The sequence below is a fragment of the Lissotriton helveticus genome, chromosome 8, assembly GCF_964261635.1.
Source record: "Lissotriton helveticus chromosome 8, aLisHel1.1, whole genome shotgun sequence".
NCBI lineage: Eukaryota > Metazoa > Chordata > Amphibia > Caudata > Salamandridae > Lissotriton > Lissotriton helveticus.
The window spans coordinates 607,474,551-607,500,158 of record NC_136069.1 but is presented as its reverse complement, the minus strand read 5'-3'; the positions used below and the strand labels follow the sequence as shown (position 1 = coordinate 607,500,158).

The window sequence follows — 25,608 nt, the reverse complement described above, 5'->3', positions numbered from 1 at the left end:
CACCGGAGCAAGTGTGACAGCTGTCAAGTGTCACTTGGTGTCCAGAGAGCAGGTGGTCCCTCATGCATTCTACCCCGTGATAGCTGCTGACAACTCCCAGAAAGAGTGTGAGGTAGCTCAGGTTCCCTTTGAATGGGGGGGGGGGGGTTCAGGTACTCTTCAAGTTGCTGTAAGGCCCGCCATGCCTGTTGATTGTCTCCTGGGCAATGATTTGGAGGACTCCCCTTGGGCTATGGTGGAGCGAGAGACACATTTGAAAACGTTGGGTGTGCCAGAGTGGGTGTGTGTAACCACTCGATCGATGACAGCAAGTAAGGGTGTTGATGGGGTCCCAGAGCCTGAAAGTATGGCCCAGGACCCAGCTGTGAAGAGAAGAGGCAGGAGGCGCGGGAAACCGGCCCCCATAATTCCCGTGGTCCATGAGGAGGCAGACCTTGAGGGGGATGCCCTGGAACCCACAGGGGAACAAGTTGCTGAACTGGGAGACCTGCCCGAGCTGACCCACTGGCAGCAGGATGGTGGTCCCTCCAGGGAAGAATTTTGTGCCGAACAAAAAGTGTGCCCTTCTCTTGTGGGTATGAGGCAGCAGGCCTCAGCCCAGACAACAGGTGATCAGTCAGGGTCACATTTGGTCTACTGGGAGAACGACCTCCTGTATAGCGAGCCTAAGGCTGCTGAGCATGGGTCAGCCCGTGTGCTGGTGGTACCCCAGCGCTTCAGAGCCTTCCTACTGGGTTTGGCTCATGACGTTCCGTTAGCTGGACATCTGGGGCAGGACAACACCTATGACAGGCTTGTCACCCATTTTTATTGGCCTCAGATGAGAAGGGATACAGATATCCATTGCAAAACCTGTCAAACTTGCCAGGCAAGTGGGAAAAACGGGCGGAAGCAGAAGGCTCCCCTCCAACCTTTTCCAGTGGTCAGTACCCCCTTTGACCGGGTGGGGATTGACATTGTTGGGCCCCTGGACCCCAAGACAGCCCTGGGCAACAGGTTCATCCTGGTCTTGGTGGACCATGCCACACGGTACCCGGAAGCCATCCCTCTCAGAACAGTGACGGCCCCCGTGGTGGGACGGGCACTGATGGGTGTTTTCTCCCGAATGGGGTTCCCCAGAGAGGTGATGTCAGACCGGGGCACCAACTTCATTTCCAATTATATGAAGTCTCTGTGGAAGGAGTGTGGGGTAACCTACAAGTTCACCACTCCTTACCACCCTCAAGGTAACGGGTTGGTTGAGAGATTCAACCGTACCCTTAAAGGCATGATTATGGGTCTTGAAGAACCAATGAGGCGTAAATGGGACGTCCTCTTGCCATGCCTGCTGTTTGCTTACCGTGAGGTGCCACAGAAGTCTCTAGGGTTCATCCCCTTTGAGCTTTTGTATGGACACCCGGTAAGAGGACCTTTAAGTCTGGTCAAAGAAGGCTGGGAGCAATCTCACAGGAAACCTCCCCAGGATGTATACAGTTACATGCTGGCCTTTAGGAACCAGACTCGTTGCTTCAGAGATCTTGCTCAGGCAAATCTGGAGGCCAGCCAGGAAGAGATGAAGCGATGGTACGACCAGAAGGCCACTCTGGTGGAGCTTCAGCCTGGTCAGAAAGTTTGGGTCATGTCCCCTGTGGAACCTTGTGCACTCAAGGACAGGTGGACTGGACCGTTTGAGGTTGTGGAGAAAAAGAGCGATGTCACCTACATGGTGGACTTGAAGTCTCCCAGGAACCCCTTGCGGGTCCTGCATGTCAACCGTTTAAAGCCCCACTTAGAAAGGTCCGAAGTGGGCATGCTCCTAGCTACAGATGCTGGAATGGAGGAGGAGAGTGAGCCTCTTCCTGACCTCCTATGTGCAAAAGAGCAAGATGGGTCAGTGGATGGTGTTGTCCTCTCTGACACACTGACCCCTGAGCAGCAGAAAGATTGTCGCCAACTGTTGGGACAATTCCCTGATCTGTTCTCCTTGATTCCTGGTGTCACTCAGTGGTGTGTCCATGATGTGGACACCGGGGACAGCACTCCAAGGTCAGAGCATACATCAAGGAGGAGGTCTCCAAAATGTTTGCCTTAGGGGTGGTTGAGTCCTTTAGCAGTCCTTGGGCCAGCCCAGTGGTCATGGTCCCGAAGGCTGCAGCGCCTGGTGCTTCACCAGAACTTCGGTTCTGCGTGGATTACCGAGGACTCAATTCAGTCACCAAGCCTGACGCGCACCCCATCCCCAGAGCTGATGAGCTCATAGATCGGTTAGGGGCTGCCCAGTACCTTAGTACGTTTGATCTAACGTCTGGGTACTGGCAGATCGCCTTGACTGATGGGGCAAAAGAGAGGTTAGCATTCTCCACACCAGATGGGCACTACCAGTTCCGGGTTATGCCTTTTGGGATGAAGAATGCCCCTGCCACCTTCCAGAGGTTGGTCAACCAGGTATTGGCTGGACCTGAGGATTTCAGTGCCGCCTACCTGGACGACATAGCAGTGTTCAGCGCCAGCTGGGAGGAACACTTGCGCCACCTCCAGGAAGTGTTGTTGGCCCTGCACAGAGCAGGCCTCACAATCAAAGCCAGTAAGTGCCAGATTGGGCAGGGTTCAGTGGTGTACTTGGGGCACCAAGTAGGGAGCGGCAAGGTGGCCCCGCTGCAACCCAAGATTGATACCATCCTGCCTTGGACACCACCCAAAACCCAGACTCAGGTGAGAGCCTTCTTAGGTCTCACGGGTTACTACAGTAGGTTTGTCAAGGATTATGGCAACATTGTGCACCCCTTGACTTCGCTGACTTCCAGGAAGCAGCCAAGACTTGTGATCTGGACTGACGCCTGTCAGATGGCCTTTGACACCCTGAAAACTGCAATGTGCACAGCACCCATACTCCAGGCACCCGACTTTTCTAAAGAATTTGTTGTCCAGACAGACGCTTCAGAGCATGGCGTGGGGGCTGTTCTAGCTCAGGTGAATGAAGAGGGCCGAGACTTACCTGTAGCCTTCATCAGTAGGATTACTTCCCAGGGAACGGAGGTGGAGTGCGATAGAGCGAGAAGCATTTGCTGTGGTCTGGGCGCTGAAGAAGCTAAGACCCTACCTGTTTGGGACTCACTTCCGGGTTCAGACAGACCACAGGCCCCTCAGATGGTTGATGCAGATGAGGTGTGAGAATCCAAAGCTGTTGAGGTGGTCCATTTCCCTACAGGGGATGGACTTCACGGTGGAACACCGCCCTGGTACAGATCACGCCAATGCTGATGGCCTGTACAGATTTTTTTGCCTTAGTGATGAGGACTCCCTAGGGTAAGGGTAGTTCTCCCCACATTTCAGCTGGAGGGGACACGTGTTAGACCTGGCATCATTGGCATGAGTCTCTCCTACATTTATTTCTGTTTGCCTCCTCTGTTTACGATGTTTTTGCTGGTATATTGCTTTGGGCACTGTGCCACTGCTGATCAGTGCCACAGTGCAAGTGCTCCCTATGTGAAATTGATGTATTGATTGAATTCCATGTTTGGCTTATTTGGTTTACTGTCAGTCCCTAGTAGAGTGCACCAGGAGTGCTAGGGCTTGTAAATACAAATGCTGCTAGTGGGCTTGCAGCACGTGTTGTGCCACCCACAAGAGCGGCCTAGTAAAAGTATGTCTAAAGGTCTGCCATTGCTAGACCTACGTGCAGTCTGGTACTGTCACGTGGGCTGCGCAAGTAAACCTACTTGCCAGTCCCTAAACCTTCCCTTAACTTCATATTAGTCACCCCTATGGTAGGCCCAAGGGCAGGGTGCATTGTAAGCATAAGGTAGGACAAGCCTGATGAGGTTGGCATGTCCTAATAGTGAATTACAGCCATATTCGTTTTTCACTATTGTAAGGTTACCTGCTCTCCATAAGTTAGAATGGGCTGCCAGGATTATTAATGGTATAATCCTAGCGGGCTCGGGGAGCATGGTGCAATGTCGAGTTTGGTATCCCTGAACTCAGAGTTTAATAACGCATCCGTTTGGGTGGATGGTTTTTGGACTCTGTGTTTGAAAATAGCACTTTTAGAAAGTGGCTATTTTCTTGTCTAACTGTCTAACTGTCTACCGGTCTCTGCTGGTTTGGTGTGCGTGTGACAGGAGCTGGGTGGCTCCAGAGGTCTGAATGAGTCAGTGTGGGGTGAGTGGGGCATTTGCATTGAGAGTAGGGGAAGAGTAGCTCCTGATAGCCTGCCCTGCCTGACACAATGCTGGCTCCACCTCCTGCCAGGCGACTGATGGCTCTGTGCCTGCCAGGGACGATCCTGGCCCCACCTCCTACCGGGCGACTGATGGCCCTGCCCCTGCCAGTGACAATGCTGGCTCCACTTCCTGCTGGGTGGCTGAAGACTCTGCCCTGCAAAGTGAATAGGCCAGGTGCCTCGGCCTGGCAACACCCACAACAAACCCAGGATGGGGGGAAATTCCCCTGCATGGACAAAAGGATCAAAGCAGAAAAGGGGTATAAGAGAAGGACCCCTAAGCCAAAGATTTAGATCACTTCTGACAAGGAAACCTAAACCAAGGACAAGAAGCCTGCTGATCCAAGGACTTGCCTACCCCTTCTGCCAGTGTGCTGTTTGTTGGGGGAATCCTGCATCTACTTCTTTATTTTTGCCAAGGAATCAGGAGAGAGGAACTGAGTGTGTACTCTCAAGCTTTGCCCAGGAAATCTCCAAGGGCTGGAAGAGTGCCAGCCTCCTGTTGAAGTCACAGGGTTAAAGGACTTCATCATTTGCTAAAAGTGCCTGTTGCTGGAACCTGAAAATCCAGCACCTCTGAAGAATCCAGCAATCTCGACGCCGACGGACGCCGACGAATCCAGCTCGACATTGTGAGTGCAGCTCCAGTGTCCCGCACCTTCGACGCCGGCCGCCGGGCACGATCGACGCCAGTAGCGAAGCCGCTGCCGACGCCTCGACACCGAGCCTTCTCGACGCCGTGAGCGCTGCTCACTCTTGCAACATCATCATCGACGACGACGCCGTATCCTGCTTCGCCTCGTGAGCGCTGCTCCTGCCTGACATCTGTTGACGCCGCTGCAGTTCGCCCCGACTCCGAGGCCCGATCGACGCCGAAGACGCGACGCCGGACATCTCGACGCCGCGATCATCGTGTGCTTCACTTTTCCAAGGTACTGTGTTGTGGGGGTCTATTCGACTCCGGGCTCGACGTAGCGCTCCTCGCGGTCGACGCTGAACCTTTGGATTAATTTTGTCTCGACGTCGTGTGACTCCTGTGGGGGTTACATTGTTACCAAGAACTGTGATTTACAGAAGAAGAGTTGCTTTTGTTACTAAAGACTTTTGTGCTAAGAAGAAACCGTACTTGAACTATTATTTTTCCTTCCAAGAGTATTTATTAAGATTGTGGTATATTTTTGTCGTTATTTGGTCTTGTGCTAAGCCTTATATAAACATCCTTATTTTTATAATACTACTGTGTCGTGTCCATTTGTAGTGTATTCACTTTATTACTGTATGTGGTCATAAATGCTTAACGCACTGCCTCTGAAATAAGCCTGTCTGCTTTGCCAAGCTACCAAGGGGGTGAGCAGGGGTTATCTAAGTGTGTGATCCCCTTGCCCTGACTAGAAAAGGTGTGTCCCTATTTGTCAGAAGTGTATACCTCTGCCAACTAGAGACAGCCGCTTCTAACAGGTGTAATGAGGCCACACCCTTTTTTACACCTCTCTGCAGCGCAGCCCACGGGCGCGTTTGTAGAGGGGGAACTAATTCCCCTTGCATACTGGGGGTCCCTGGGGGCCAACTAGCCCACCTGGTACCTCCAATATGCACCAGGGGGCTGCATTGCAGAGAGGTGTAATGAGGCTATGCCCCTTTTTTACACCTCTCTGCAACGCAGCCCCCGGGCGTGTTTGCAGAGGGAGAACTAATCCCCTTGCATACTGGGGGTCCCTGGGAGGCAACTAGCCCTCCAGGAGCCTCCAGTATGCGCCAGGGGGTTGCGTTGCTTTGCCCCGGAGGGCGGCGGTCCCCGGGGCAATATGAGGGGGATTGGGCACCCCCACACTTCTTTATCACCATGCCCCCACAATTTGGTGCCCCTGGGGCGTAATTTTTAAATAAACATACCAGGTTTTAAAAAAAAACATTTTTGGCCTTGGGGGTCCTTGTGGGACCCCATGAGCAGGCCTAGGGGGTCAGGGTGCTTCTACCCTACCCCCTTTTTTGTGTTTTACATGTTTGTTTTTCTGCTTTCTTGTGCCTCGGTCTACCGAGCACAAGATGGCTGCCAACACTTCCTGGTTTGAAGTGTTGAAAGCCAATGAGCATGCAGCTCGTGCTCGAGAAGTTTTAGAACTCAAAAAGGGGGGGCAGGGTAGAAGCACCCTGACCCCCTAGGCCTGCTCAGGGGTTCCCACATGGACTCCCAAGTAAAAAAAAAAATAATTGGGGGGGGAATCGCGGGGCGCACCCCGCGATTTCTTTGAATTGTTTTTGGTTTTTTTTCGCCTCGGGGGTCCCTGTGGGACCCACTGAGCAGGCCTAGGGAGTCAGGGTGCTTCTACCCTGCCCCCTTTTTGAGTTCTACACTTTTTTTTCTGCATTCTTGTGCCTCAGTCTACTGAGGCACAAGATGGCTGCCATCAATTTCTGATTTGGAGTGTTGACAGACAGTGGCAGCCAATCAGCATGAAGCTCGTGCACGGAAAGGTGTGCGCACGGTGCGCGCTTATGGATATATAATTGATTTAACTTTCATTTTCTCAGCAACTACTGGAGGGATTTACACCATTTAAACAAAAGCGTGATCGCGTACCAGACCCTACCATTTTCACAAATTTGGTGTAATTCCGTTCAGCGGTTTGGGCTGTAGCCGTGTCTAATCATCCTATGGAAATTAACATGGGGAAAACACGTTTTGGGACCCCCCTTTTTTCTTGCCCCCCGCTTGACGAATCTTCCCGAGACTTTCAGGGAAGGAGCGGAGCGGAGCGGGCCATCTTCTTTGAGAAATTCGCGGAGATTCATCAACCGGCGCCAAAGTTATTCCCAATAGAATGTTGCGGATTTCCTATGGAAACTAGGTCCTAACTATCACTACCTACTGTCAGTAGGTTATATATATATATATAATATATATATATATAAACATATAAACATCTGCATATCTATATCAATACCAATTTAATGCATACTTACATATACATAGATGCACACATATGCATGTTATGTACATGGGACTTTAAAAAACACGAATAAAAGCAAAACTAAAAAGCCACCTATTTACAAACAGACTTTTGTGATTTTGAAGTGTGATTGTTGCAAAGGTTTTAATAGGATCAAAACAAAAAGACACTTTACATGTGTGATGCACACATGAGAGATATGCACAGAAAATCGATTTCCACGTGTTCTCATTTATGTGTCACGCAGGATTAGCAGTAAAGCTGCATAATTGATACAATAGTAGTGCCCAATTGTGCTCTCTGTAAAAGGCAGTGCTCTAGCACACCATGCTTCTATCATACACTTTGGACAATGGACTCCCCACTCGCCCACCATTCTCCTGTCCAATCCTTTCTCTCTTCCCTTCGCCTCTCTCTACTACTCAATCACTCTCTAGTACTCACTTTACTACTCTACTACACACTCTCTACTCCTCTACTACGCACTCTCTACTACTCACTCTCTACTACTCACTACTACTCACTATTACTCACTCTACTACTAGGTCTCGCATTTGCGAGAGATTAAGCTATTGGCATTGCAAATGACAATGCCATTTATTTATCTGTTTTCAAAACCAACACATAAATAAAAATGTTGTCATTTACAATGCCAATAGCTCTAACTTTTGCAAAGGCGAGACCGTTGCATTGTAAATGCTTGTTTTCTTTATGTTGACTAAATGATACAGGTTGCAATATAGGATTTCCGTTTCATTAAGGACTTTTTTGTATGCTTCACCGATTCCTACAGTACATGCATTTATATTATTAAACTGCAGCACATTTGTCGTTCTCTGATTTTCTGCCATTCATACATTCTCGAATTCACACTGTAAAAGATATCGCAGTGATTAAGTGATTAGTTTTCTCTTTTTGAGAGTTATTCAAGTTTAAAGTGATGATAAGGCGGGTTTGAGAGAGCTGCATGCTAAAAATGACATTGATCCTCAACGTATCTGTCTTGCAACGTAAGGGTCTCGCTATGGAATATGGCATATTCTATTTCCCATGACAGAGAGCTTGCTATGTGTGAAAGGCGTGCTGGAATGATTGATTATGGATGTTGAGATGCTTATTTACAGGAAGTTAGATCAATGTGCACACATTTCAGGGTAATTCGAAATAGATGCATGTTTTGATCACAAACCGATTTCAACAACATAGGTGTAAAATGAAATAGCATTATATCATGCAGACATTTATATACCATATGTATGCATACATGTTCTGGATTTATCCTAAGACTATTTGGTCTGGTTGTACATCGAGTTAATCCTTGTATGGTTGAAGTGAAATAATTTTGTTATATTCTATTTGTGTTAATGGACTACAAAGAGCAGAATACTAAGGTGCAAACTGGGAATTTGGGCGCCTTTTTAAAGATTGTCTCTTGCACCCTGAGCAAGCCTGCAAGTGCTTTCTATTTATTGTAGTCCACTTGACACTTACTTAGGGGGTCTGGGAGACTCTTGAGCCCATTAAATAATATTAGCACAGTAATAAAGTATAAATACATAAAAGCAACAAGTAAAATTGAAACATTTCATTTTAAATGCTGTGCAAATGTAAAGGAATTTGAAATTGGAGGCTACAAATTAAGAACCCTACTCTCAAATTGAAGTTTTGTAGTAATTTAGTACTTTTATTAACGTACTACAAAATGCTATTCACAAATCTGAGTGGAGATCTTCTCTTCCATATCTCCGAAATGTTCTGAGGAAATCTTCACACGTGTACGTTTATTCCTTAGTAGTAAATGTGGGATGGTCCAAGGGCAGTGGTTGAGAAATGGAGTGTATTAACAAAAGAATAGTGGGCTTTAGGGAGGAGAAGCCGGGGTCAAGATAGGGTTCAGGGGTGGAATTTAGAGAAGGCTAGACACTCACTTACAAAAGAGTAAGCTCATTGCTATTCATGAACTGCATTTCTAAATCTAATATAGCAAAAAGTCCCAAAACAGTAGCAAATGTAATCCAACTCAGACCTGGAGTAAGTCCAGCACCACATTTGGCCACCCACAGATACTGCAACACCTGCCCACAGAAAGTAATGGAGGCAGGAACGAAACATGTCCAATGTAGTTGTAGGCATACTAAAGGAACAACTACTTGGACATTTTTATCCCAGATGTCACAAGGCACTCCCATACCATATGACAGAAGTCTGCTGCTGCTGTTCGGCATCTTGATATCGCACTCCTTACAGCACTACCTGCGCAGTAGCCATGATTCCCTAATGCCTGTTGTAAATAAAGCAGGAAAATGTTGGTCTGTCACCATTTGTCCTGGAGCTGCTGCACTCTGATTCGCTATGGATATAATGGGCTCAGAATCACACACTCCTAGACTGGATTTCCCCTACAGTGGAAGCAGTTTCCTACACTTTATACTTCCTGAGTAGAAAGCCGCTCCTGTGAGAATACCTCTCAAACCATCATTATTCTCCCACATGCAGTCTGTACGCTGCCTGATTTTGACATTAAGTCCAGACTTCTCCTAGTGTAGTTGTTCCTGTTGTACCTGGTTGAGTGCCACCCTTAATAGGTACTAACTTGAGATACGCCTTCTGCTACCTGTTCTTGCAGTCCCAAACCATATTGCAACAGAACCCTTTTCTATTATGGGTTAGCTAAAGAATGGGGGGACAGACAGACAAACAGGTCTTCTTGATACACAACATAAATGAGGTACTGAACTTAACAGATCGCCACTTTGATATAAGGTATAACTTCAAACACATGTTGATGTGTGCTTGGATTCATATGAAAATTCTTGCTTATACATTTGTTAACAATGTCCTTTTATTAATATGTTTCCATTCCAGTGATCTGACGTCATACAGAAATAAGCTAATCATGCACCCTCATTTTTAAGGTTCTTAGCAGTACCCATCAAATTCTGATGTTAGATATCTTGCGTATCGATGATATGAGTCTACATCCTTGACAGTTGCCTGATCTTTAAGTCCAGAAGAATCTTAGAATTTCTCCTCCTTCAGTACCAGTTTGTGTGTGAAAACCTGATTCTCGCTCAACAATCCTTTCTGCATTCTCAATGAGATCGGAGTATGGTTGTGGCTCTGCTGGACGAATCTCTCTTGGACTGTTACTTACTGTCATTTAAGACTGTTTGCCTTGAAATTGGACTAGTGACCATCATCCAGGGGCAGTGAGACGGTCAAGTTAATTCTCTTTCTTCGTATGAATCTTATTCACTGAGACATGTTGGTAATCTGCAGCCCCTTCTTTTGAACCCTAATGTACGATAAGAATTCCACATGAAAGAGGAGTTCTCGGGCATGGACTAGAAGTATAGCATATTTCCTTTATAAAATCCCATGTGCTGAAAATGTGTACCCCTAAAACAAGGGTAGCTCAATCCATAACACCTCTCCCAATGTTGATTGTCTAAATCGATCCCTGTGCATTGTTTCCATTTACTTCTCATTTCTTCTAAAATTTCTCTGATTTGAAACTGAGCCCTTGATACCAGAAACTAAGAGAAATATTTATTCTGTCCTCCCTAAACCGATCTTTGACCACATTCCTGGCTGATTTGATGTCGATCCAATTAAGATTAGCAAGGACTGCTATTATTTTGACGCACATATAGAAGTGGCGCCTTGCCAGAGAACAACATCTGGGGGAAGGGTGTCACTTAAAACTTGAACCCTCCAAAAAAATCTTCTATCTTCATTATGCTAAGACCTGCTCATGTCCCAATTATCCCCTTGGTCAGGCAAGGAGACAAGAACCTACAAAAACCTAGCTATTTTTCCAGAATTTATGGTGGGAATACCCTGACTTAAAAAGATCTTCGGATGTACCCACATTTATGTTAGCGTTTTGGGGATATTGGGAGTTTTTGCACACAAGGATAAGTCAGAGGTGTTAATGTATTTCAACATCAGACATAAGGCTGCAGCATATACTTTGCTATTTGGGTCACAATAGGTCATGAACTTCAGCCAGCCGGCATCGGTGGGACATTGCCTCTACCCCAGTCCGTGCCTCACCAGCAGTAGCGTTATGGAGGTAAATCTACGCACGGTGGGCTTGATGTACTACAGTAGGGCCAGGGATGGGTCAGTAGCGAATGGAATACATATCATGGTGAGGATTTTCGTCCAATATACCTGTACACGAGGGTAGGTCCAGGCCAGAGGCGGGATGCCTGGCTTTCACCTTGGGGATGCCCTGTAGGGGCTATCTCACAGGGAAAAACCAGGACGGGTTCCCAAGGCAAGCGCCGAGATGCCTCCCGGTGATTCGAGCGCTATATAAGAACATACAACAACAAAAAAAAAACGTCATTATCTGCACTACACTTTAGACAGTGGTGTGATTGTGTAGGGTCAATTTGAGCCAGGCCCAGTGGTGAAGTGTGTGCATGATGGAGGAATGTATGTTTGTGGTTAGGGGTGAGTGATTAGCTTCATTTGGGAGCAACAATAGCTCTAAGTCTTGTTGGCTAGTGGATGTCCCAGATCATGTTCCCATCTGCCCTGACCCCTCTATCACATTACAGCTTCAAGGCATTACATGCCTGGTACAACCGAGCGACCAGGCTGGTCCCCTCTTTAGTGGTGATCACTAAAGTCAGTGGTGGGAAGTCCTCTGGCTCCAGTGGGTATGAGGGTAGCCTAGCATGCAGAGTGTTGTGAAGGTGCTGGAGTATAAAATGCTCCATATGTGTGGCGTCCACAAAATGGACAGTGTGTGAGTGTGTAATAACATGACCATCTGGAAAGAGATTCCCAACCATGTGTAAGCTGTGAGATCGTGGTGTACGCTGTACTAGTTGTTCCTGCATGAGGGGTAGCCAAGGGTTTTGTGCAAGTGGGAGTGCAGGAGAATAAAGCACGCCCCTACCCAGGCATCGTCGTAATTTCCTCCATGCCCACCCAGTGGTGGATACGGTCTGGATATCAGAAGGTCCTCTCGGTATGCCCAATGAGATAAGAGGACAGCGGGGTGCGCCCTCCCTGAATCGTTTCCGGCCTTGCATATGGTAAAGGAGCATCAGGGTGATACCAATGGTACGTATATTGGCATTGCACCACCAGGCAATAGCGCTGTCAGTCTGGAATGGCAAAATCTCCCCTCTCATAAGGGAGCATCGAGGTGTTCCATTTAATAGAAGGTCTTTGTTCCCCTTATATCAGACAGAGCATAAGGACACTACATATGTCAGGTAAAGGTCAGGTAAAAAATTAAAATCCCCCTCCTCCCAGGATAACCTCCCCTGGCAGGGTGCAGAGAAACCATCCCATCTTCTGCAGGTGACTGGGATCATCACTAACTGGGCCATGCTAGGATCCTACATTCATTTTGCAGGGGCATATGTCTATTGTAACTCTGTATCCTGCCTGATACTATCTGATTCTTGACTACCTTATGGTATTCCGTCTGTAAATCTTTCTAACAAGAATAGCGACACCCTAATGTCAGATTCGCCATTGTTCAAAATGACAGCCCAGCCTTCTCAAATAGCCCTACCAGCTCCCATGGCTGTCATTCATTGACTTGGAACACAAGATCGAATTTCGTGACACACAGCATGATTTCGGTCTCTCCCCCACGTGGCTTTTCTGTTTGCAGCTTCACTTCAGGGATTTCCTAAAGAAGCAGATAGTGAAGTAAAGCTTTTTGGTCGTAACATATCTAGGTTAAATGGAGAGTTAGGAATATATGGTGTATATTTGGTTTGGTTGGAAAATAGATCCTGCTGCAACATCACGCTGTTAGATACTCATTCATTCCTAGCTGGAATGAGGGGTTGTGGGTTACCAAGGACTAACTATTTCTCCTAGTCTTGGTGAGGAATCTAGATTCAAACTTGTCCAGTGTTAAAAGTCCTTGGTTGGTGAGATCGCATTCAATTTTCGCAAGACCTATGTCGATAAACTGATCTGTAGGCAGTCTTGGGGAAAGTGTTGCTAGAAGGACAGACCTGCATACCATGTATTTGGTTTTTAGCTTTACTGCTGTTGCTCTTATAGAGCTCTCTCACTGCTGAACGTAGATAATAAAATACCTGCTAAAAATATTGCGGTGCGACTGTTTCCTCGTCTCCAATCCCCAATCCAGTGAGGTCAGGCTAGAATCATTCAGGCTGCTTACTGCAACTTAATTAATGTGATGACTCAAACCATGACTTTAATGCAATTACTGGCTTATCTTTATTGAGAAGATATTTGAGTCTCCGCAATGGATTTTTTTGCAGTATGCACAAGGTTCAGATTTGGCAACAGGATAACACATGTTGACATAATGTATGCCCAACTCAAGACACCGTTTTTAACTAAAGGAAACCTGCGTGGTTGATTCACTCTGCAGCTAGACACAAGGCATGGGGTCCCACTCTCCCTCACCCATCCTCTATTTTTCTAAGTAATAAAGCCTTAGCCTCTGCCCATTAGCAATAGCATGCGGATAAGGGCCTCGCGGTAGGAGGGTGTTACACATTTATGTAACTGTAAGCAGATGACATGCTTGTACTTGTTCAGAACCCAGTTTTAATAACTCTTCTACTCACCCCTTACATAGCTAAGTTCGGCTTCCTGTTGGGCAGTCACTTCAGCTGGTACAGGTGTGAAGCATTCCACCTTACTTTAATTATATGCCTTGGTTAATTCCAGTGTTTGTGTCAGGTGCTGCCCTGTTCAGGTCATGTACTTAGGAATTCAAGTCTGGAACTCATATAATAGCTTTATATGGGGATACATTCTTGAAGGTGTTGGAGAGCCCTGAGGGTATGGTTGTCCACTAGCAATGAGTTTTACCCTGCTTGACTCACTACTGGAAATCAAGACTTAATTGCATAACGCATTAAAAAAGTAATTTTGCCTGTAAAGAGACCATTGCAGGAAGGTGTCTGTTGTATTTAGATATGCTTGTGAGAAGCATATCTTCTAGAACCTTTTATGTTGTCATGGGGCTTGTGGTGTTCGGGTTCTACTGAGAGGCAGTTGGTACCTCTCAGGCGAAGTGAGAGGAGCGGTGGCTCGTTTGGCATACAATAAATCCAAAGAACCTACATGCTGTGTCTTTCTAGTTCATTTACTATACCAAGACACCACATAATTTTGGCGACGAGGTGTCTAGAAGAAACGAGCTGCTGCGACAGAGCGAGTTTTGGAAAAGAAATTAGTAAAAAAGAAGAAGGAATCATTTATGGAAAATAGAAGATTGAAAAGTGAAGCGAAACTTTATACAGGGCAAAAGGATATTATAAAAAGGAGACCTCATCCTACCTCCTCCAGCGGCTGAGAATATAACTGTAAGGGAAGTTTCAATATTTCCCCAGCGGCGGAAAATTCAAATGAAAATATCTTTTAAGAGGTGAGGAGGTCAGCGGGTGGGTCTTGCCGTTTCTTGCGGTGACAAGGACTGAAGAGCAAACTGATCTTTGGGAGCATTCTCTCTGGCACAAGCTGTTCGCTAGGTAAACAATGAAGAGAGAAAGGGTATTTTGCCAGTACAGGCAGGAATGGGACTCCCTGTCCCCTGAATATATAGATAAACAACAATAAGGGAGTTGAACCGTATGGATAAATCCCAGCCTCAGTAGAGTGCAGGAAAGTAAGTGTGTTAACCACAAACCAAAAAAGGGAGGACGTCCTGTTCGCTACCAGCATCCGTTGGTTGCCGAGGTCCTCCTCCGCCAAGCGGTAGAAGCAAATGATGACGTCTTAGAACTTGCAAGGGGATTCGGCGAGTGAGTAACGTGCATCATCAATGACCTTGCTCTGTGACAGCGTCGGATGCGTGTGCGTCAGACGTGCAAGGGTCACGTCTAGTTTGCTTTTCAGCGCTGTTTGGTGAGAAAGATCGCGGTGTGGAAGCAACGTTGGAAGGAAACTACGGATAATCACGGCGCAGATTGTGGTTCAAGGGGACTGCCAGGAAGTAACCAGGATGATCTCTGCAGTTTAGTATTTTATTGTGAACCTGGATCTCAACCTATTTGTAGTAAGGCTGTGGGATTTTTTTGTTTTTTTAATGTGATCATTTTGCTTGACTTAATTAGTATGTCTTTTTTGTAACCGTGTTGGCGAGCACAGTTCTTCTACACTTTGACTAAAGATAACAGGTGCCTGCATATGAAGTGTGTAGGTATTGCTGGTTCTACCTTTGACATGTTAATTTAAGTTGCCGAAGCAAACAAAACAAAGTCTAGGTTGAAGTAATAGTCAGTGTATTGTTCATTTCTCATCCATCTATATTTTGCTGTATATGTAAAAGGTGTGAAACTGTATATGATTTATTTATTTTTACATACTTTTTATATGTATACGTGTGAGTAACATTTGGGAAAGTACAATAATACTATCTTTTACACATTGGAGAGTTATATGGTTGTGAACCATTACTATGCAGTCTGTAAATCAACCTCCGCCTTTTCTGGAAAGTCCTGGTACGCCACAAATACAATGGAGACAATGGTTTGATGCATTTGAGACATATATCGGTGCCATTGGTGCGTCACGATATAGGGCTGAAAGGAAAAAATATCTTCTTTTAAATTGTTTGGGGTTTGAAGGAAGGGAAGTGTATAAACATTTACCTGATTTGGTTTTGAATGAGGGTGAAATAATTGATGAATATCAAGAAACTGTTAAAAAACTGGTTATCAAATTTGATGTTCAACCAAGTTTGGTTGTGCTGAGGCACACATTTTTTAAGAGAGCACAACTACAAAGTGAGGATGTTGATTCATACTTAAGTGCTTTTCGCAAATTGTGTGCTGAAAGCCAATTTGGAGAATTCCGTGATCAGTTGGTTAGAGATCAATTTATAGCACACTGTAGTGACAAACACATACAGCAACAATTACTCATTATGGGTAATCCTAAATTTGAAGAGATTATAAAAGTGGCAAAGAGTCTTGAACTAGCTCAGAGTTAGATTAAAGAATTAAAAGAAAGTTCCTTTAACAAGGAAAATATTAATGCTGTAGTCTCTCCTTCGTCTAAAAGTAGTAATTCTAGAAAAGATAATATAAATGAAAAAGGTATTTTTAGAAAACCAAACATATGCTACAGGTGTGGATATGCTCCACATGGTAAAGAGAATAGGTTTTGCCCAGGGTAAAATGCTAAATGTCACAAGTGTGGCAAAATAGGCCACTTGGCGAAAGTTTGTTAATCAAACATAAATAGAGCAGAAAATGTTAATTGTGTTGTGAAAGAGGAACAAGTTTGTGAAAATGATATTGTTCAAAATTTCAAGGATATGATAGTTACCATTACTGATGATGGTGTTGTTACTGGGGATCCTTCAGAGTGTATAGATCCTTATGTGGATGTTTTAGTAGGTGATGTTTGTTTAAAGCTTCTAGTGGATTCAGGAGCTAGGATAACTATGATTACCTATCACTTATTCAAGGAATCTTGGGAAAACAGACATTTTTTCCCTCCCGATAGAGCACCTGTTTCCTATGAATGACGCAAAATTGATTTAGAAGGCTACATAGAAGATGTTTTGGAATTTAAGGGAAGGAAAATACATGGCAAAATTTATGTAGCAGTACGTGGTCTGAACATATTAGGTTGGTACCATCAGGGGCTTTTTGGCATGGTGTTGAGACCAGGAGCTAGTGAACAAGTTTTAGTGGTACAGGATATGCCTGGTCCATTGTGTCTGGAGAAGGAGTTTCCTGGAGTTTTTTCTGATTCTCTGGGTAAAATTGCTGGGTTTAAACATAGGATCAAAGTCAAAAGTAATGCCGTGCCGGTGAAACATAAGGTTAGGTCAGTTCCTTTTAGTTTAAGAGCAGATCTCAAAGCAGAATTGGAGAGATTGGAGAAAAATTGAATTATTGAACCTGTGGAGTCAAGTTTGTGGCTTAGTCCCTTAGTGGTCGCACGAAAAAGGAATGGCGAGATCCGCTTATGTATTGATCTCAGGAGTCTTTATAAAGAAATTTGGGTGGATGCTCATCCGCTTCCAAAAATAGGGGACTTACTTGAAGAATTGAGAGATGCTCAGTGGTTTTCAAAGATTGATTTAGCCTCAGCATACCACCAAATCCTATTGGATGATGAGTCAAGACACTACACTGCCTTCAATTCACCCTTTGGGACATTTCAATTTTGCAGAATGACTTTCGGGCTTGCTTCGGCAGCCTCGGTTTTCCAAAGGGTTAGGCAGTGTGTTCTTAAGGATGTTAAGGGAGTAGTCATCTTTCAAGATGATGTGCTGATTTTTAATAAGTATTTAGAGCAACATGATTTCGCTCTCAAGTTGGTTCTTAAGATTTTTGAGGAGAAAGGGATTGTAGTCAAGAAGAACAAGTGTGAGTTTTGGAAGAGGGAAATTGAGTTTTTAGGACACCTGGTTTCAGGAGATGGTGTATGTCCCAGACCTGGCCTAATAAAAGCTGTAGTGGAATGTCCCTCTCCCAAGTATAAAGATGAGCTACGCTCGGTCTTGGGCTTATGTGAATTTTATTCACGATTCATTCCTAATTATGCTAGCAAAATGAAGGCTCTTTCAAACATGCTCCGATCCAATATCACTTTTGTGTGGGATGAGAATTGTCAGGAGACATTTGATTTAGTCAAGTCTGAGATGACCAATGCTAAAACCTTAAAGGCTTATAATCCCAATGTAAGTTGTACCATCACTGTAGATGCAAGTAATTATGGGTTGAGGGCGGTGCTTACCCAAAAATCTGGCGAGAAAGAAGTCACTATCAGTTATGCTTCTAGGGTGTTAAGAGATCCTGAAGTTAACTATTCGGTCATTGAAAAGGAATTATTAGCCTGCTATTGGGCATGTGAGAAATTCAGGACCTTTATCTGGGGAAGAAAGTTTGTTATACAGACGGATCACAAACCTTTGGTGTATATTTTAGGTGGTGATATTCCTGGAAGAGAGAATGTTACGGCAGATATGCTTTCCAGGCTTCCATTGAAAGAAGATGAACCATTGGATGTGGATGAGGATAAAGAAGACTATTTCATAGCTGTAATTGATGCTGTTGAGAATGTGGCATGCAGTAAGAATGAGTGGAAAGAAGCTGTGAATGAGGATTCAACTCTTATCAAAGTCAAAGAATACATTGTGGGTGGTTGTCCTAAAGAGAGGAGTGTGTCATTCAATATTCAACCTTTTTGGAAGGTTGCAGAAGAATTAGCTATTGAAGATGGTGTTGTCATGAGAGATGGTAGGTGTATTCCTCCCATCAAGTTACGTATTAAATTGATAGATTGTGCACATGATGGTCATCTTGGAATTACTATGACAAAGAAGAGACTGAGACTACATTATTGGTGGCCATCCATGGATAGGGATATAGATGAAAGAGTCAAGGAGTGTGTTGTTTGCAGTGGGGCAGAAAAGGATTTGAAAGTCATCACTCCTCCTCTTCAACCTATCTCTTTTCCTTCAAAACCCTGGTTGAAAGTGGGTATAGATTTAGTTGGACCTTTCAATTTTCTTCCACATCATCTTCGTGTTGCTTTTGTTTTAATGGATTTTCACAGCAAGTGGCCGGAAGTAAAGTTTTGTGCGAATCCTACAGCTAACAGTGCCATTTTATTTCTTAGAGAAATTTTTATGAGGGAAGGCTTTCCTGAAGCTTTAGTTTCGGATAATGGTGTTCAATTTGTTAATCAGGAAATTTGCATTTTATTTACTGAATCAGGGGTGAAACATTTGAGGAGTTCTGTCGGACATCCTCAAACTAATGGTCTGGTTGAGAGGATGAACCGTGTGATTGTGGAATGCATTAAATGGGCTAAAAACAACAATTTTGATGTTGAAAATGCATAAAGATCAATGTTGTGGTTTTATCGTACAACCCCACATTCACTTACTAAAATCGCACCGTTTGTTTCCCTCAAAGGTAGGTTACCTACTTCCACACTCTATCCTGCTTGGTTGTTGAGAACGGTTTCTAAAAAAAATTCTTGCACTGTAGATAAAATAGCTTTTAGAAACACGTGTGAGAGAAGCCCAGGATAAAATGGCTGTTAGATACAATTTTAAAAAATCTGCAAAGGAAATTGATGTTTCGCCTGGTGATATGGTTCGCATCAAAAATTCTAGATCTGTTAAGAAAGGTTGCAACAGATTTGGTGAGGGGGTATGTTTTGAAAAAGTGTGTGGTGGAGCTGTTATGGTCAAAGGAGGACACTGGTGGAATGTTGGCAAAATTGTCAAGATAAAAGGAGAAAATGCCAATCTTTCAGGTTTGAAGAATGTAACTTTAAATACTGCTCAAGATATGGGTTCTTCAAAGGTACATGATACGGTTTCAAATTCAGGTTTGAAAAATGCAGTTTTAAATAATGCTCAAGATAGGGTTCTTCAAATGTACATGATATAGTTTCAAATGGGAATGTTTTTCCTAATGATTTTTTTGTGCGTGAGATGAACAATTCTGTAATAAGAAGATCTGCACGTGTTACCCGCCTTCCTTGGAAGCTACGTTAAATAATCTTCACATTGTTATTTCTATTTTGTATTTTATCTGGAAGCTACGTTGAATAATTTTCACATTGTTATTTCTATTTTGTATTGTATCTGCGTTTCATTTTCTTTCGTTTTTTATGTTCTGTATTGTTTTATTTTGTTTAAAGAAAAAGAGGTAATGTTGTATTTAGATATGCTTGTTAGAAGCATATCTTCTAGAACCTTTTATGTTGTCATGGGGCTTGTGGTGTTCGGGATCTACTGAGAGGCAGTTGGTACCTCTCAGGCGAAGTGAGAGGAGCGTGGCTCGTTTGGCATACAATAAATACAAAGATCCTACATGCTGTGTCTTTCTAGTTTATTTACCATACCAAGACACCACAGTGTCTCTTGCTCTGCTGAACGTCTGCAATCAGTCTTTTGCTCCAGGACCAACAATGTCAAATTCTTTGTGACCTACAGAGTTATTGGATGCCAAGATCCTGCCAGTGAGGTCTTCTTGTGTATTTGGAACTTCCCTTCTGAGGCTCGTGGTTACAGAATGTCCAGAGACAGAGGGAGTATTTCTGCCTAATAGTATTGCAGTGGAGTATGTGGAAGAGGAAATGTTTGTGCACCCAGAAAATGAGTTGGTGGGATCTCCTGCAATGGGAAAGTGGAAAGGAATCTGAGGAGCTGGTTTTGAACATTTTAGGGCATTTCTTCAACACAGTATCTCGGGGACTTTCACTTTGTGGTTTTCCCACTCTGGACACCACTGCTTGCTCAGTGTATCCATCCAAGCTTGTAACAGACTTCAAGTTTGCCCCACTGAAAATTTTCGTGGGAATTCTAAAACGTTTTTCAAATGTATTTGCCTGTTCGATAGGATAAAATTGAAATCATTTTTGCAGTACTTCTGCATTAGAGTTCCTTTATCTTTCCCTTAATTTTTGTGTAATTTTTCATATTTTTATTTGTTTTTATAACTAACTTTGGACGAGTTTAGGATTTTTTATTTCTTAACTGTATTACTACTGGTCTACTTGTTGCATTCATGCATGCTACATTTTCGGTCAGGAAGCCCTTGCTGCTTCAGCTTGAAATTCCTCATTAAAAGAAGAAAAAAAAGTTTGTTTTGTCAGTCAGCTACACTACAGATGATATACAGTGGGTCTGTGTGAATTTGAGCTTTTTTGGATTTGAATAAACCAATGAAATATTTTTCTTACTCTGCAGCTTCTTGATTTCCAGTGGAAGCTGGGAATGGCAGTGAGCTCTGATACTTGCAGGTCACTTAACTATCCCTACGTGGCAGTGGCATTAAAGGTGGCCGACTGTTCGGGACACATCACCAGCCAGTGTTTTGAAATGACGATTCCACAATTTCAGGTTTGTGCATTTATTGGTTCATACTCTTGTTTTGCGTAAATGGCGTGTTTTATTTCAGTGCAGTGAAAGTCACAGGATTAATGCACTATGTCAAGTTGTGTACTGTCATGATTGGTCTCCGGGGGCACACAGCTGCAGGGGCCACCAAAATGGACAACGCAGAGAGTCTTTAGAAAACAGTGCATAGACCAAGGTAGACATCAAGAATTAGACTTTAGTTAATCCTCTTTGACACTGTGGGTAGATGTGCACGAGCAGTCCATGCCTATATCACTAAATATGATGTTTGGTGAGACTAGGTACAGTGCAACATAATCATCTCATTGCAATAAAGTATAGATGTCTAGCCATTGTCAGGTGGGTATGAGTGGCTCCATTGTGCATCTGGCTTTTGGGCCTCTTGTGTGTTGGTTTTGGTCTGGAGTGGATGCCCCAGTACACTTGTCAGAGTGGAAAGATATGGAAAAAGAAAGTGACTTCTAGGAAGGTCCCATTCACCTGACAGAAGATAGCCTAATACTTCCAGAGACTAAAATGCCACGTCCATGGCCCAACCCTCAGAATGACTACGATTTTCATGGATGATCCTAATTTTCCTCACTTTACATCCTCCTTCTAGGTGGTTCCTCATGGCATGCATCACACTCTGAATATCTTTATATTTCTTAACTGACAATTATCCTATTCCTTCTCCCTTGGTGACGGCAGCCTTCAGCAAATGAATGGACACATCCTCCACTCACTGATTGAACATGACTCCAAGTTTAGGTTGTGGATGCAGTAATTCTTGTTAAATATTCCTCACTGGTAATTTTACTGTTCTAGGAATTATTATTTTTTTATACTGTTCTGACTTTTCAGTATTAAACGGCCAAAACTCATATATAAAATTTATGCTACACAAGAGCAGTTTGAAAAATAAATAACTAATACAATTAGTCTTTTCCGTAACAATCAAGAATACTTATCAGATTGGAAATTATGACCTCTACCAGGCTACCATCAGCACTGTTCTAGCCAGTTATGGAGTTCACCTGTCTTGTGTCCTGAAATTATGGTCCTAAAATGGTAGTAACTTGTTGGCGAAATTACAATTCCTTTCGCACCATGACAACAAATGAGCAGGCAGTTTCAAAGGAACAGAGAGACTCCTTCTGCAGGACAGTGGCAATTTAGGTTTCTAGTCATCAACTGACTTAGATTTGCATCTTTGCTTCACCAGCAAGAAATTCAAGGCAAGTGTTATCAATGTAACTTTGAATGGTGGAAACAACTCTTCAGCTATCGAGCTGTTTTCAGACTGCTCAACAGCTGAAATCCTGAAGATGTATTTTACGTTTAAGAGTTAAGAATAATTTCTTATTTGCTGCAGCCAGTATTATGCTTTGGGCTAATGAGTTACCTAAAGGAACAGATACATTTGTCCTGCAAATACACGTTTTAGATCATGAAGAGGGATCCGGAGAGTTCCCCCTTTGGCATAGGGCACCTGGTCACCATGACTGGAATGTCCGCTTCTTTGTGGTTGTTACTGACTTACTGGATCCGGCTCAGATGCTGCTGGGGCACAGGCATGGAAGGGCAAGAAATAAGGGCACCTTGAGGGATCTCTGGGTTCATTCATACAGAGGTACGCTGGAAAGTAAAAGGGAACAAGTGAGCAGCAATGAAAGAAAGGGCTTAAGCATGTGGTGCAGGGGACACAACCAGCAGCATGGTGAGCTGTACATGGTCACCTCCCCGGTGCATTCCATATATAAAAGATGAGAGAAACTGGGAGATATGGAAGGATTCCCCAAGCAGGCAGCCACAACAATTGTGCACTGCATGCACTGCTTTCCCGCATAATTTCATCTGCAGTGTTGGAACTGCAGGTGTCCGTGCTGGTGCTGTCTGATCACCACATACCGGAGTAGGAGAACAAGCACGTGTTCATCCTCCACCCCCTGTTTTGTATTTGGAATATCATTGTTATGTGGTTTGGTTTTTGCTGGAAGTATTGGCCTGGTTTTAGGGAATGTGGTTGACTAGTACTCCCTGCAACCGTGCTGGGCCGCATGTTTTTCAGGGAACAAGGAACACTTGTCTTTCTTTGATGCTTTGAGGGGAACATTTTAGTTTAACACGATGTGTTGTTTTCTTCCAAACACCATTATCTCTATAAGGATATCTTTTCGAATTTAGGCCTCATGTTGTGCACTGTATAGCCAAATCAGGTGTCTTTAATGTATTGTCGTAGTAGCTGTTTCTAGACGATCAGTGGAAGCAAACCTAAGGAGATTTGGAGGATTTATTATCCGTCGCTTACCTTTCTTCCTTCTCTTCAGTGATGGGTCTCAGAAAAAATATTAAAACGCTTTTCCTTTTAGTGTAGAACAGCTGAAGAACAGTAATCTCAGATCCAGTACTCAGAGAGGGGATCTGGGACCATATTATGTATAGGGCGCACTTTCCCTGTTTGAGCCCTGGCGCACCTTTTAAGTGGCGCACTGTCAGTGTGCCTCCTGACCGCTTCTTTACCTCTGTGCCCCTGTCTAATACGGTGCAGAGGCAAAGGGATTCCATCATTTGCATGGGACGTGCCCCCATGCATATGAGGGAACACCCCCTACTGATAGCGCTGGCGCTTTATGTGCACCAACACTATCGGTATTACAGAAGGGGCCGCACAAGCATCTGTGGCCCCTTCTGTAATACCGAAGTGCTCCAGGCCACGCAAAGCGGGCGCGAACACCCGTTGTGCCCCTGGGACACTCTCTGTAATACAGCCCCTGGTGATGAAAAATATCTAGATATCTGCGCCTCAAAGCTCACACCCTGTTCGGACATCTAGTTTACACATGCAGGAAAGAAGTAAGACCAAATTCTAGGAGACCACACGCCACTGGGTTTTAATTCAGTCAACGGTGGTGAATGATAAACAGGAATGTGTTTGACTGCAAACGCTCACAGACCCATTTTATCTTTTTAATCTGGAAGCATTGTGCTGTGAAAGTGAAATATTCCCCTCACGCTATAAATGGAAAATAGAAATGCCTCTGAGGTGGAACTAAATCAGTAGATTCCAGATGGCCTTTGCCTTTAGGGGAAACTGTTTAATCAATGTTGCTGCAAAGCAAAAGGCGAAGTGCCACTGTTTGGCATGAAAATTCTCAGCAATGAAAGTGGCAAGAACAGCTTCAAAGAAGGTATAACCCATTCCTGAACACCTTGCCAACGCCGCCATTTTTTTTACAGCAGTGCAAACAAAGGCATGTCCAATCCTAAGGGCATTATCATGCGTCAGAAAAATCTGTCACTCCGATCCCCTTTACATCATACTGGTCCAGCAAGTATCCCAAGGCAAATTTCACAGCAGGACAGTGCATCGTAACAGCAAAATCTAGGAATGGAGCTCTTAAAGTCATAGCACTTTGGTAGTCTAATCTTCCTCCAGACATTATGGACACCGTAATCAAAAATGAACAATCTTCCAGCTGATGTTTTGACAGAAAGCCTGTAGTACTTCTTCAAATCCTATTTAAAAGAAAAAAATCCTTTAGCTCAGTGGGTTTCAAAAAATCGAATATTAATACCTGGCAATGGGAAAAAGAAACCTTAAAAACAGAAACAATATTTTTTTTATTTATGGTTTTTGTTTTGTGTGAACAATTGTGGTTATTTAAAAAAATCACAAAAAGATTTAAAGAAATATGCAATAAATCCTGGGCAGCATTTGAAAACGGACATCATGTGATGTCCGTTATCAAGAAAACCAAAGAAGTCTACAGCAATTGTTTCCCATGGATGCATTGGCAACTCTGACATGCTTAAGGTGTGTTAAGAGGCTTTCGATGACAAGCAGTTGCATAGATAACAGGCCTTCGATTTTCTTTCAATCTCCTGTCGAGATGTGGAAACCAAACTCGGTCTCAAAGAGCTCATTTGGTGGCAACAATTCCACAATGTCTTTTATGGGCCACTTCGGTTATCTGTTGTCTGAGGCTTTCCTGAATGACAGTTCTCAAACCATCTTAGAATAATACCTTCCTGAGTAACGGACAGATCAACTTTGACATTTTTAAACTTCTGGTTTTCACTGTCACTGGTAAGAAGTTTAGAGTGCTGTTACCAAGACTGGTGTGTAATAATGTATTTTAGTTTTAGCATGTCACTATTTTGACTTGTGGCAGTGACCAATTGTTCCAACAAAATGGCATCTGGGGTGCTAAGTTTCACGATGAAATTTATGTATGCTTCAGCCATCTAAGAATGGGTGCCAGGAAGTTATAGAGGCACTCTTGAGAAGTAGTCGGCAGGGTTCTGATCTTTCCCTGGACGATACACGATGGTGTCGTTGTATTGTTGCAATCGCAGTCCCTAAACGTTTAATGCAAGGAGGCATTTTTGCCTTTAGATTGCTAAAGATGGTCAACAATGCATAATGATCTGTGATAAGCGTGAATATGCTTCCACACAATAATGCATGGAAATACATTATTGGGAAGGGTGGCGGTAGTCAAGATGATTGCGTTGCCAAAGTTACTGTATGCCCTCCAACATACCTATATGCTCACACTGCCCCTCCCAACGGACCCCATAGTGATTATTCTGGGTATTCCCAATGATATAGAGCTACCACT

At 44.0% G+C, this 25,608-nt stretch overlaps 1 protein-coding gene across 1 annotated transcript in view; it reads left to right on the top strand.

The window, feature by feature from the left end:
• The window catches only part of COMMD6 (COMM domain containing 6), a 118,905-nt gene that overhangs the window by 78,855 nt on the left and 14,442 nt on the right, over positions 1-25,608 (top strand). The window contains exon 6 of the mRNA XM_078657432.1: positions 20,834-20,986. Within this exon, the coding sequence (XP_078513558.1) occupies positions 20,834-20,986 (153 nt within the window). The remainder of the gene's footprint in view (positions 1-20,833; positions 20,987-25,608) is intronic.